General features: G+C 48.2%; 1 protein-coding gene across 1 annotated transcript in view; it reads right to left on the bottom strand.

The window, feature by feature from the left end:
* Positions 1–14,855, bottom strand: part of stk10 (serine/threonine kinase 10) — a 36,212-nt gene that overhangs the window by 10,549 nt on the left and 10,808 nt on the right. Inside the window, exons 3-9 of the mRNA XM_012827713.3 lie at positions 13,247–13,295; positions 12,152–12,301; positions 9,565–9,637; positions 8,039–8,233; positions 7,097–7,178; positions 4,104–4,238; positions 1,688–2,443 (exon numbers count right to left, since the gene is read on the bottom strand). Coding sequence (XP_012683167.2) covers positions 1,688–2,443; positions 4,104–4,238; positions 7,097–7,178; positions 8,039–8,233; positions 9,565–9,637; positions 12,152–12,301; positions 13,247–13,295 — 1,440 coding nt within the window. The remainder of the gene's footprint in view (positions 1–1,687; positions 2,444–4,103; positions 4,239–7,096; positions 7,179–8,038; positions 8,234–9,564; positions 9,638–12,151; positions 12,302–13,246; positions 13,296–14,855) is intronic.

Here is a 14,855-nt window from a genome sequence, read left to right as displayed (position 1 = left end):
AATCGTTCAACATTGCTCTGTTTACCAATCACATTTAAATGAAACTGAGATACTGTCATTTTGCTGTGGCTCAATGAGGTGCTGAATAATGGCTTCTGGAAACAGACAGACACACACACACACACACACACACACACACACACACACACACAGTACAGATGTCCACTGCCACACTGGATGAATAGAATAGCACAGATCACGGATCATAAACGACCAGAAGCGGCTAGCAACAATGCCCACATAGAACCCGCATGAACAATACTGAATGGCCTCGCAGACAAAAGCGTTATTGGCTGAGGAGGGATTTTGAAATGCTACATTGCTTCCAAAAGGCTCACGGTCCACTACAGACAGAAACAGACAGGACAGAGTGTCTCTTTTAGAGAGATGACGAAAAGGGCTTTTGGTCAATCTGTGAACTTTCCACATCTTGAGCATGTCGTTGAAGAGGTTTGAGCTTCCTGTTTGAATGGTCTCCTCCACCGCAGTGGTTCAGTGGTGGCTAATGAGACAGCGATACGAGGCTGGGGCAGAGGAGCTTCTGCTAGTGCACCTGAAATGTGTCTTCTTCAGGAAGGGGACACGGTAGTGCTCGACATGTTAGGGTGGGGTTCTGTACAGTAGGGAACGGATTTGGAACAGAAAGAGCTAGACCAGTAGTTAGAAGAGAGTGCCCACTGGCCAGCTTACGCAAAGACATAAACACACACGCGCACACACACATACAGACACACAGTTCCATGCAAACAGACACACACACACACGTAAACATATGTACACACACACAGACACACACACAGATACACATAATTCCATGCAAACATACACATAAATTCCTTGCAAATCCATCCCCACACAGCTCCCTGCAGTGTTTCTCTGGGCACGCTGAGGAGCAGGGCAGTGCTCTCAGACAAGCTCTCCACTGTTCAGCCCTGGCCTCTGCGGCCGCTCCGAGTCTGAGGCCCTCACTGGGTCTCTCTGTGTGCTGCTGCTTCTTCTCTACCTACGGCCCACCCTCTGCCCCTTGGAACCATTTTCCAGGGAGGGGTTCGGCATCAACTCGCTCCTTTCATAAGCAAACCCCCCCCACCCCACCCCAGCCCAGCCCACCCCCACACTGTACATTCAAACTAACCTACCCCACCCTCAACTTCCCCATTACCCCCCCACCCCCCCACCCCCACTGTACACTGAAACTACCCCACCCTCATCTTAAGTCCCCCTCCCCCCACACTGGCCAGCAGGCACCTGAGAATCTCACTCTGTCCGTGAGGCTGTGCAGCAGCAACTGGATTTGTGTGTGTGTGTGTGTGTGTGTGTGTGAGTGTGTGTGTGAGTGACTCAGACTTGGAGAACCCAGATGGTGCTGTCCCCTTCAAACACACACGCTCAGACAGCCTGCTGCTACCTCAATAGCGCTGTTAGTATTTCTGAGAGGGAACAGGCCCTGGACTGAGTCACTCAAAATAGATTATGACCCTTTATTATTCTTTAAAGTAGCCTTATTTATGGTGTACTTTCACGTTGAGTAAATAAGAGTATTAATATCATATCATTTTCAAACAAGTACATACTGCGCTAACCATAACTCACACTGAAGTCAGGCATGAACTCACCCTGGGCTCACACACAGATGTACTGAAGTGAGGTATGCACACACACACACACACACGAGGTATGAACTCACCCTGAGTGAGACGGAGCCCATGTCCTTGCTGTCCCCGGACAGGTTGAGGCTCAGGTCCACACTGCTGGCATCCGAGTAGCGTTTGGACATGCGGCCGTTGGCGTGAGGGGCCAGGCTCTCTGCGTCCTCTGCAATGGATGCCCTATCAGAGAAGGACGTCTCATGAGTGACCGTCACCGCACTCCCGTTGCGCGTGTGCTGCTGCGCGAGGACTGGACCCACATCGGTGGGGGGCGCCGGCGAGTCCGAACCGCCGCCATCGCCGACAGGCTCGACCAACCAGGCGTCATTCACCACCACAGCGGGCTCTGGAGGTTTGACGCTGGGGGCCATCTCTGCTTCTGGTTCTGGTTCTGGTTCTGGTTCCGGTTGAGGTTCCTGTTCCTGTTCCGGTTCCAGGGAGTCCTCGGGCTTGCCCTCGTCCGACGTGGGCGTACTCTTGCCGTCCTCGATGCCCGAGTCGGAGCTAGAGGTCTTCACCGACGTCTCGCTTGCCGGCTTCTCGGGGACTTCCACACCATCGACACGTTCTGGTTCGCCGCCGTCTGGGAGACATTCGTCGGCCTGCTTCCTCAGGGCTGCAGAGGCCTCGGCCTCTTCTTCCTCGTCTGCCTCCGAGGGGGACTGGCGCTCCTCCTGCGGGGACTTGCGCTCCTCCTGCGGGGGCTTGCGCTCCTCCTGCGGGGGCTTGACAGGCGGTTCTGGTTCTGGCTCCAAACTGGTCTGGCTGGTCTGGGAGGGGTCCTTGCCCGGGGGCTGGGGGAAAAAGGGACACACACAGAACACCACACTTAACACTTAACACCCCATCAGTTTCACCGGACAACATAAACTCAACTCAATATAGAGGCCACGATTCTTGTGAAAGGTTGTTTATTTGTGCGACAGCCAATGAAATGACAACCCTTCCTCCCGCGCTCCTGAAGCAACATGCTGATTGGCTGGGCCTGTTTATGGCTCGATCCGAGCCACTATGTTTTGTTTCACATTTATTGTGTACAGACACTGGAGTTTCTTGAGTGCATACACTGAACAGACAGCTAGAAGACCATGAGGAGCAATTTTACTGAATTTGTTTCTATTTCTATTCCTTCCCCTACACTTGCACCTGACAACTCAATACATAACGCTTGTATACAACCCATAACATTACCTTCTCTCAGTATCGAGTTACAACAGGCCAACCTTGACCTTTGACAACAATGCATTCATTCCATTGGAAAGGTAAACAAGCCTTTCCTTCTTCTTAAGAACAGGGATTAATGTGTTAACAACCCTTCAGGATAGCGATTTATGTATACCCACATATTTGCGCGTTGACCTCTGCAGTTTGTGTGTAAACAAACAGCGTTGACATCTTTACGAGCCTTGCAATCCTTTTAATAACTGCCCCCATAAAACGATTTCCCTGACTGGTTTCCAATGTTTTACAGCTCAGACTGTGACGATGATGAATATAGCAGAAAGGAGGAGAGAAGGAGCTAAGGCGCTAGTCAACCACTTAGCAATGCTAAACAGGAAGACCCTCACACAGACCTGCCACAGAGTGTGAATGTGTAGTAGGTCCCTACACTCTTCTCACTACCTCTCTGTAAACTTGAGACGGTTATGATGACCATTGGAGGAGGTTGACAGCAAATGAAATTGTACTTGTTATTTTGTTGCTGTTACTAATTAATGCACTTCTCCATTACAAACAGAAATAAAATTCAAATCTGGAGGTATCTAGTCCTCTTTATAATTTTAATTATAAATACAAAAGAAAATCTAAATACATTTTAGAAAGTTTAGTAGTCCCTCACACACCCTTTCAACAAAGCTCGTCATTGTAGTTGAGTAAACCTTCTAGGTACTGGGCTATTTTCAGAGCTGTTCAATGTCTCGGTACCCTATAATAACAAAGTAGGGAGTGAAATAACAATGTTCACGGAAGTGTAGGCACAATGGCGGGAGAGAGAGTGTGTGTGTGTGTGTGTGTGTGTGTGTGTGTGTGTGTGTGTGTGTGGAGGCTGTATGTGTTTTGTAAACACCAAACACATTTCCCTCACATGATAACTACCACCTCCTGGTCAGCTGTATCTGACCTCAGCATAGAAACAGGAAGACATGGCTTATCTACTTTTCTCTCTTCTCCCTCTTTCTCCATTTCTCTTTTTCCTCTCCCTTTCATGCAGTCACCGTCTCTCTCTCTACTTCACCGACTCCCTCTCTCCACTCCACCCACTCTCACAGCTAGGCTGCGATAAAAGGCCTGACAACAGGAAAAACACCAGCTAGTCATCATGTTTTTATTTTTCAAAGCCAGGGGAAGAAGTCTGCCTTGAGTGACCTTTCCTTCATCGGAGCCTTCAGAGAGACATAAAAGTTGAAATAACGAGCGTGTGTGTGTAGTGAAAGAAAGCGGAGTCTGTCTTACAGTGGGGAGCTCCGCAGGGTCGTCCTCCTCTCCTTCCTCTCTATTGTCCTCGATTTCCTCCATGACTTCGGCCTTCGCCTCGGCCACCAGCTCCCGGAGAGGCCTGTTGGTCGTCACCCCCTTCACAAACGGGTGCTGGGAGGGGACATTGGGGGGTGGGGTTGGGGGGTTAATACAGGATAGGCACAGGACTGAACACTGGACTGAACAGGAACAAAAACTCTCAGTCAGGCTAACGCAGGGCTGAACACAGCGCAGGAGAAGGGGAGCACAGCTCAGAGTTAGATGGAGGTTAATTCAGGACATAATCAGAGAACTGATCACAGCGCAGGAGAAGGGGAGCACAGCTCAGAGTTAGATGGAGGTTAATTCAGGACATAATCACAGGACTGAACGGAGTACACGCACAGCAGGGGAATAGGAGGGAGATCACGCTGACGTGACCCCGCAGGACTGTACTGAGAGCAGAAGAAGAAGAGCATCACATAGAGGTAATTGAGTTTACACAGGACAGGATAAATGCGATACTGAACACAGTGCTGTAGAAAGGGACAAGTATAGTACGGGCCTTAACACAGAACTGGACAAGTATAGTACGGGACTTAACACAGGACTTCCCTGGTGGGAAAACACACCCAAATAAAGCCTCTCTATACCATCACTGCTGGACCTCAGAGAGAACAGCTGGCAGGCCCGGGAGAAGACCTTGAGTGCAGGATGTGAAGAGGGCACAGTCCCTGAACGAGAGATAAAAAGGCACCATCCCATCTCTGATGGCCCTCATAAACAAGCCTACTCGAGCAGTGCGTGGGTGCACAGTGTAAAATAGGAGGAATCAGATCAAAACAATAACAAGTTGAACGGGTTATAGAAAGGCCATCGGGGGTCATACATGGTTAATTAAAGGGCCCAAACAAGGCTCTGAAAAGAGCATCAGAGCGCAAATAAAACGGGGTTCATCCATTATTCAGCAGATCTGCCAGGCAAGTAATTGAATTGTCCCAGCAGGCACAGGTGGGCCTCGAGAGAGACAGAGAGAGAGGAGGGGGGAGGGAGGGAGAGGGTGGGGGGAGGGCAGAGAGAGAGTTGGAGCCAGGTAGAAAGAGTCGCTGTCAGGTTTATCTGCAACAACAGCATCAGCAAAACCGCTCTGCTTCTCAAGTAACTTCAATGAATCAAGTCATCACTGCCAGCCTCCCCAGCCTGCACACAGCAGGTCAAACGACAACAAACCTCCGAGAGAGAACTGCAGTGTCGACTCCAGCCTCACCCCAAAATAAACAGCCACAGGAAGTCTAAAGTACCTCCAGGGTGTCAGTGTTACTCTCGTACTCTCGTCTTCAAAACTTTCCCAAGCTGGGCATGTGTAATGTGTGTAATGTTTGTAAGACTCTGGGTTTGTCCAGCAGCACCTCTCCAGGGATGACTGCTTGCGTGACTAACGGATGACTTGGTGTCTGGCCTATGGTGAGGAATCCATCCTGGTCCAATGTTAGTATGTGACAGGGGTGTGAAGAGCCCCCCCCCCCCAGTCATGGAAAGTCCCAAAACACACACACACACACACACACACACACACACACAGCTGGGAGGCCACAGTACACATGGCCATGGCAGGTTCCCCCAGGTCATTCTACCCATCAGCGCTGTTGTACCACTCTCTCACACACATGTTAACACTCACTTGCTGGTTGTGTGTGTGTGTGTGTGTGTGTGTGTGTGTGTGTGTGTGTGTGTGTGTCACCACTATTAAATCAACCCTGCTCATGAAAGGAGCCACTCTCACGTTAATCTGACTGGTTTTACACTGCCATGACCTTCTCACTCACTTCCCCGTCCAGCCAGAGGGGAGGTTTAGGTGCCACTTCGGCTGGCAGCACAGCAGGTCAGGAGTCAAAGGTCAGTGTACCCAGTGAAGACTAAGGCCTTCCTGTTATCGAAATGTTTCACTCTTAGGTGCGTATGTAACACCATTTAGACTAAAAATAATTGTTGGCTTGCACATAATCAAAAGGTCATATATGCTGAATTGAAGCTAAAAGATGAAAGATGTAATGTGATGGATGAAATAAGGCTGTGCATCCTCTGTATGGACGATGCTTCTGAAGACCCAGTTAATCGCTCCAGCGTTGAGACAGCTCAATGTGAAACACATGGCAAGTGTGCACAGCAGAGCTGCTAAGAGTGGCTAGGGGCACGGCGAGCCCAGGGAACAGAAAGCATATGCCACTTTACTGAATACGCCATTCTACAGATGTACTCACCGATAATAGTCTATAGAAATCATTGTGTATATGTTGTCACACACACACACACACACACACACACACACAGCAAAGCAAAGCAAAGCAAAGCAAAAGCATACTTGTGGACACACAGACACACTTGTTCACACACAAGACCTTATCTATGCATGTCTCATAGACAGCTTAGTCAGTACCACAGAGCCTATAAACAGACAGCACCTTGATGCCCCATTATGTAATAGGTACTGCTGACCGTGTCCAAATCCAGTGGACTGCATTTCATGGTTTGAAGTAAAAGTAGAACTTAGAACCATTTCCTCCACTATGTGTATTTATAAATTAAGGTATTATAATAAAGGTTCTTTCAAGCTTATTTCTTTCCACACCAGCTTTACCAGAGCCTTGACTGTATGAGGGTGGGGCTAAGCTAGAAATCCCAAAGGAACATCCCCCTTGGGCCGTGGGTAGAAGTTCCCCCGGCTCGCCTCCACACCCAAACAGGAAACACTGACTCTTCAATTTAAATAGGCGTCATCTCCCCCAAACATCCGTCACACAAGCATTTGCATGCTATCTGCAGCATCACTCGTGCGCTTCACAATCAGATCACTGACTCAGATATGGTTTGAATTAGTGCGCTTGGCCTGTGTGTGTTAGTCAGGGAGGAGCAGTTTGGGTCAGGTTTTTTGGGAAGGTCAGATTTCAAAGGGCGGCTCCAAAGTGCGCTGTGTTAAATCCCCGTCTTACCTCCAGGAGCTGAGAAGCATTTGGCCGCGTCTCAGGGTTCTTATCCAAAGATTTCTTCAGGAAATCCTTAAAGTCCCTCGACCTAAAACACACAAACGTTGGCACATTAGCCCAGAGAGCAGCGGCCTCAGCCCACAGGATGAGTGTGTGAGTGTGTGTGTGTGTGTATGTATGTGCTTGTTTTCATATTTGTTTAGGTGTGTGTGCGTGTATGTGCGTGTATACATGCTTGCATTTGTGTTGGTATCCTGGAACGTGAATATATGTAAGTGTGTGTGTGTTTGTAGATGGGGGGGGGGGGGGGATGTATAATAACACACACTTATGTAAACCAGATTCAGGAATTCAGTGGAGCGGAATCTGCCAGCGCAGAGTGTGGTGATCATTGCTTTACACAGCCGTATATCTTCCACGGTAATACATCCCTACACAAATAAAAGTCTCACTCCTCAGAATGGCTCTCATCTGGTGTGTGTGTGTGTGTGTGTGTGTGTGTGTGTGTCGTCTGCTTTCAGCACCCAGCACCCAGCCAGAGCCCTGCCTCAGCACGCTCGGCTCTGACAAGGCGGAATGTGAAAAGCAATAAAATTGATTAGCTAAGCCATCAGCTTTTCACACACTGAAGAAATGGAGGTCTTTTTTTTTTCCTTTGAAAGGCCCTGGAGACACGAGCAGGGGGGGGGTAGGGATGTGGTAAGGAGGGGGGGCTGCATGCGCGTCAGTTGGGCACAGTCACCCCTTAACACACACACATACAGATACAGACTCTTCGATACATGAACACACATACACACACACAGACTTAGGTACACAGACACAGACACACACACACTTAGATACAGACTAACACATACTCAGAGACAGAGACCCTGAGAGACACACACACACACACACACACACACACACACACACACACACACACACAGACACACACAGGCTCACCACTTGCTTGGCTGATCCAGGGTGGGTGGCTCGGCCTTGGCGATCTTCAGCAGCACCCTCATGGGGTTGAGCTCGTGGTGCGGAGGCTCAATCTGGGCCAGCTCGATCAGCGTGATGCCCAGCGACCAGATGTCAGCCTTGTACTCGTACGGGGCGTCCTTCATCGTCTCACACATCACCACCTCGGGGGCCATCCTGCACAACACACAGACAGAGGATCAACACTAGTCACCTTGTCTAGTATTAGTCATCTTGGCTTGTCATCTAGTCATCTTTTTTTTTTTGTGTTTTTTATTTTTTTTTTTGGTCTGGTATTAGTTGTGTAACAAGTTCAGCAAGGAAGGGATTCTGAAAAAGAATGACTTCACGCCATCATCTTAAGACAAACACATCCATGTTTTGTTTAGGCAGATGCCCAGACCTCGTTTTTCAGGTTAGATTTCTTGTAATGACACTCCCATCTCATGCTACCATTATCAGTAAGTGTCATGGCCGCTCTTATCATGTGACTATATCAAACAGATCAACAGACACACCACTGACATATTCAAAGGCAGAGGTCTGTTCATCTCAGATAAAGTGCTATTCCCACTACTGACAGCTACAGCACTGATCAGACATGTTGCCATTGACTCTCCCATTAGGCAATGCACTGGTGTGTCCGGTGAAGTGTTACCCAAACATTCCCAACTAGTCATACACATTCCTCCACACAGGGCTGAGGGAACATGTTCCCATTGAGTGCTGTGATGGAGAGCATTCCAGCGGGCCCTCCTGGTCAATCATTCACCCACAGCACTGAGGGCCCGTGGGGCTGGGGCAGGAGCAGAGCACAAGGTCCAGAGCCACACGCCTGTGCTTTATGAGGCCCCACCACCCCTCCCTCCAACACACACTCTCACTGTGTGTGTGTGTGTGTGTGTGTGTGTGTGTGTGTGTGTGTGTGTGTGTGTGTTTAGGCCCCACCACCCCTCCCTCCAACACACACTCTCACTCTCTCTCTCTCTCTCTCTCTCTCTCTCTCTCTCTCTCTCTCTCTCTCTCTCTCCTCTTACCCCAGCGGAGCTGCGCCGTATGAGCTAGGGAGAGGAGAGTTTTTATGGAGGAGCTGGGTGTCAACAACAACTTGTGTGAGGTTATCACAAGCCCTCACAGGGGTCACTGAGTAGGGCAATTACTGAGGAGAACAGCTATCAGTAATCAGAGGATGTGTGTGTGTGTGTGTGTGTGTGTGTGTGTGTGTGTGTGTGTGTGTGTGTGTGTGTGTGTGTGAGTGTCTGTGTGCATGTGTATGTCTCTGTGTGCATGTCTCAGTGTGTGTATGTCTCAGTGTGTGTATGTCTCTTAGTGTGTGTGTGTGTGTGTGTGTGTGTGTGTGTGTGTGTGTGTGTGTGTGTGTGTGTGTGTGTGTGTGTGTGTGTGTGTGTGTGTGTGTGTGTGTGCACTCGCTTGTTTGGCTGGAATGTATTGGATTGACTGGAATGTTTGTCTTATGTAATTGTGGGCCGTATGAACGCGTCACTCACCAGTACGGGGTTCCAATGAAGGTGTCCCTCCTCTGCAGGGTCTTGGTGTTTTTAGCAGACACGCCGAAATCCGCTGCAAGCACAGACACAAATCAATCATATGATCATGAAATCCGCTGCAAGCACAGACACAAATCAATCATATGATCATGAAATCCGCTGCAAGCTCAGACAAAAATCAATCAGATGGAAATAAAAATCAGCTGCAAGCACAGACACAAGTCAATCACGTGAATATGATATCCGCTGCAGACAGAAATCCACAATATGAACATCCCCTGAGTGTCAATATGAAAACCTAACCTTCACCAGACCGGGTTAGATGCTAAGCTTTTACACCCCTCCGATATCTCTGTCTAGCTACGACTGTGTGCAAGACCAAAGGTTGTTACATTCCTAAGGACAGGAAAACCTCTGACCAGGGAGAGTGGAGAGTGGACCCTGGCATGTTCTAGCTCTGAAAATGTGTCTATTTAAGGGAATAATATGTGGCAAACAGCAATTGACGCAGTGGGCAGAACCCCCAGGAATGTCTAAAGTGGTTTCATGTACCGTCATTTCCACTCCTTGTTTGAAATATTCATATTAAACCAAAAAACATTAACTTCTGCGTCGCTCTTATATGGATTTTCTTGCTGGGAGATGAAGCCACAGAGACTGGTTTAACTGCAGGATGTGACCCCAGGCAGTGTGGGTCCTCTCTCACACTCTCTGTGTGTGTGTGTGTCTTCTTAAATCAAGCCGTGGTGCCTTTGTGAAAGTATGCGAGGCATTGCAGAGCGATCTTAAAAACCGTGATACTCATACAGAGGAAGCTCTGCCCAATGCTGCACACTTGAAAAATAAACCTTCCGTGTGTGTGTGCGTGCGTGTGGGTGTCTGTATCTTTATGTGTGTGTGTGTGTGTGTGCGTGTGGGTGTCTGTATCTTTATGTGTGTGTGTGTGTGTGTGTGTGTCTGTATCTTTATTATGTGTGTCTGTTTTTTATGTGTCTGTGTGTGTGTGTGTGTGTGTTTGTGTGTGCGTGCATCTTCCGGCAGAGTTTGAACAGTCTGCACAAACTAGTTATGTGTGTGTGTGACACTCTGTCTGTCTGTCTGTCTGGCATTGAGTGTCTATCTTTATCTGTGTGTCTGTATCTTTATGTGTGTATGTGTGTGTGTGTGTGTGTGTGTGTGTGTGTGTGTGTGTATGTGTGTCTCCCTGCAGAGTTTGAACAGTCTGCACTAGCGAGTCCCCCTCTCCTCATCCTCCCCCCCTCATCCTCCCCCCCTCATCCCCCCCCCCCCCCCCGGGTCCTATGTCCCACTTGGCTTGGCATTTCAAAATGCCATTACATGGAGCACAGAGCAGCCAGGCCATTACATGGAGCAGAGCAACCAGGCCATTACATGGAGCACAGAGCAGCCAGGCCATTACATGGAGCACAGAGCAGCCAGGCCATAACATGGAGCACAGAGCAGCCAGGCCATTACATGGAGCACAGAGCAGCCAGGCCATTACATGGAGCACAGAGCAGCCAGGCCATTACATGGAGCACAGAGCAACCAGGCTTAGGAAGGCAGGTCTCCCCCGAACACAAGCCCCAGCCCCACAACACAATAACACAGCCCCACTCTCCCTCTCTCTAAGAGGAGAGAGGACACCAGACACACTGGAGTTCAGTCAATGGTGCTGTACAAGCAAACAGAGCCCGTAACACACTCCTCCACACGCAGCTCATATGATCCGTTTAACATGCCAGAGGCTTGGCCTTTTGGCTTTTTTTGTTTCTTTGGAGAGAGAAATAAGGAGAGAGAGAGAGAGAGAGAGGAAAAGAGTAGAAAGGGAAGAGGCACGTAAACACACACAAGCTGAGCAAGAGGGTTTGTGTGTCTAGTATTCCCATGTGTGTCTCGCCACATTTAACACTCACACTAACGTGACATCACATCAGCCCTGTCAAACATGTGGACTCAGCACACGCTGGCCTAACGCACAGCCCAAGAGGGTTCGCCCAGGAGCAAACCAGATCATTACGGGGATTATGGCAGGCTGGCCTCAGAGGGGCTGACATGAGCACACCAGTGGAGTCCTTTATTAAACGCCCAGACCACGGAGCTCCATTGGTAGAGTGAGGTTCTAACAACACCACGCTCAATTGGCAGAACAAGGGGCTAACAACACCACGCTCAATTGGCAGAACAAGGTTCTAACAACATCAAGCTAAATTGCTTGAGCGAAGTACGAACAACAACAGTGTCTTGGGTCGGATAGCGAGGGTGTAAACATACTAATGGAAAAAGAAACACCACTATCTGCACAATGCTGTCAGTTGCTTTGGATAAAAGCATCTGCTAAACTAATAAATGTAAAAGGTACATGCTCAATTCACAGCTCCACAGATCGAATCGATCGCAACGAGGGGAGAAATAACATGTGCTTCAAAGAGGCTAAAGTGAGAGTGGCGTTATAGTGAATAACAGTGCGTCGTTATGTGCCGTTATAGTGAATAACAGTGCGTCGTTATGTGCTGTTATAGTGAATAACAGTGCGTTCTAGTGATAACAGTGCGTCGTCATGTCAATAACCTGCTGGGCCACACACCTAGTTTGATATCCCCGTCCAGCATGAGCAGGACGTTGCCAGCCTTCAGGTCCCTGTGGATGATCTTCTTGCTGTGGAGATACACCAGGCCCTCCAGCATCTGCCTGCAGATCACACGGATCTGAGGCTCCAGTAGGCCCCTGTCCAGCTCTGACACAGACACAGATGTACACACACACACACACACACACACACACACACACACACACACACACACACACACACACACACACACACACACACACACACACACACACACACACACATATGTTATGCCAAGTCACCTACTGTAGAATCTAATGGCAAAGGTAGACAATATATTTACCCATATAAATATATATCTCATATAAATAAAATGTGAATGAAAGGTCAACAAATTACATTGAGCTTCAATGAGCCTCTGAACACATCGAAAAAAGGAACAAAAGGGGACAAAAATGAAACGGAGTTAACCATATTGTTCTGTTTTATGAAGGTACAAGACCGATAGCCTCACAGTGTATCAGTGTGAAAGTGTTTCGTTTTCTGACTGCATACACAACATGAAGCACTGGGGGCTGAAGCACGTCACTGAGGACAACACACCACTTATGCGGGCTGCACTGTCAGGACCTCATCCCTGTTGGAAGCATATGCACTGATAACATGCAAGAGCTCTCTGTACAATACGTGTTTGGATAGAGGCACCTACTCTGTTCGTCGGAACACAATGAACGCCTGAGCTGCACAGCGGAGGGCTGCACACCAGGGTCAAATGAAGGGGCAGAAATAACGTTGTGTCAATCATACTGCCTTGGGTTTTGAATACAGGAAAACAGAGAATCCTTGTTAAAGGGTTTTTTGTTTGTTTTCTGATTGCAGACACATGCATAGCATAAAGCGTCACCTGGTCTAGCCCATTAAGGACTGGTGCTAAGGCAGTACCCTGCAAAATACCAAAGTGGTTTAACCCACGTCCCCTCTAAAGGGTCAAGGTCCTAATCACCATCATCGAAAACATGACTTAGGGCTTCCATCCAGAGCCTGAAAACATGATATTACCAGAAAAAAACAGAACTTGACTTAAAAGATCCCCCCCCCACCGGCAAAACTTACCCAACATAGTGGCATCTACGGCCCCCCCAGGACAGAACTCGATCATGATCTGTGGGGAAGAGAATGCGAGAGCTTGAGAGTGAGTCAGTGTTGTCAACTTTAATTGCAAAACATATAATGAAATATGATATATGATGACCCACATTTGGGGGGGTTGGGAGAAAAATAAATTTCACAGCAAGTTGTGCACACTGCTCAATTTAGGCCTGACATCAAAAGGCTTTCTGCAGAAAATTCCGACTTTAGCAAAGCCAAACGAACTGCGTCGTTTAGGCGGCATACACACTCTCCCCCCGCCAAGTTCAATTGGTAGTCTGACACTCCGACTTAATTAAAGCCCTGAACGGGGAATTCAAGGCACTAAATCACTGCACTCAGGGGGGTTTGGAGTCAATCACAGCACTGGAGGGTTTAGAGTCTGGGAAGCGTAGTTTCAGGAGCCCGAAAACAGAAACGCTCAAAACTAAACATGGGATTAGGGGAAAGGGCAAAAAGAGTGTTTTTTTTTCCTTTCTCTCTCTCTCTCCAGCTAAATTAAGGGACCACTGAAAAAAACAGACCAAAAATAGCTAACAAAGTCACAATAACAAGCACACAAATACATGTTACAGGCTAAGGAAGCCACTACCCTTGGAACAGACAAAAAGCCTGGCATTAACACTAGCTGTGATCGTAGCGTTAGCTGCTGTTAACTGCGGTTTGCTCGGCCAATAACAAGCTGAGGGAGGAAATAAACCCTCCCCAGAGTGAGAGCCGCGAGTCTTTAATACAACAACATGGCCATCACAACGCCCTGGTTTGACACATTCCTCCAGCAACCACAAGAGCTCTTCTCATGCACAGACAGAACCCAGCATCAGATCAGAGAGGAGGGCTGATGTCACTAAGGCCTCTTCACTATCAGTCAACCACTGAAACACAAACATGAAAAAAAACACCAGCAACGCTTGAAGACAAAAAAAAAGGGGTGTAGGGAGGTTGCTGCTTTAACAGCTACTAGCACGTAAGGCAAAAGAGAGACGTGAGTGTTCTCTTGGCAAGAGGGGCAGAGGCACTTCAATGTGTCACCGGCAGACTCACTTTGACAGAGGGCCGCCTATCAGAGTCAGAGTGAGAGTGAGAGTCAGGGGCCAAAGCTCCTCTAAGCCCATCAGTTTACGCCACTCGTGAGGCTGTGTTTGTGACACCTCGGACACCAGGCTACGTGGGGGGGGTGAGAGCGGGAGAAATGCCTTGCATAAACAACCCTGAGGTGACTTCCTGTTGGCCAAGGCCTCACCCTTCTGCCAAGAATGTCAGCTCTCATTTCCTCTATTTCAGCAGTCATATTCATGACATGCATGTGAGCGCATCCTTCCAAAACAAACACAAATCTCAGGCCAGACTACATACTGTATAGTCATACAAGATCATAAACTTGATATACTGAAGCTATACTTCAGTACAGACTGATATACTGACTAACAAACAATGGCCTCACAAACAAACTTTGTAATTATATGAAAGTTATGATTAGTCCTGGAATTAGAGATGATGATTTTTGATAATATTTGTCCTGCACTCATTAGTATAGTTACATTATAATAAGAGATATTTAATATCAAATGTT

This window comes from Clupea harengus, chromosome 8, assembly GCF_900700415.2.
Source record: "Clupea harengus chromosome 8, Ch_v2.0.2, whole genome shotgun sequence".
NCBI classification, from domain to species: domain Eukaryota; kingdom Metazoa; phylum Chordata; class Actinopteri; order Clupeiformes; family Clupeidae; genus Clupea; species Clupea harengus.
This window is presented reverse-complemented; position numbering and strand designations above follow the sequence as displayed.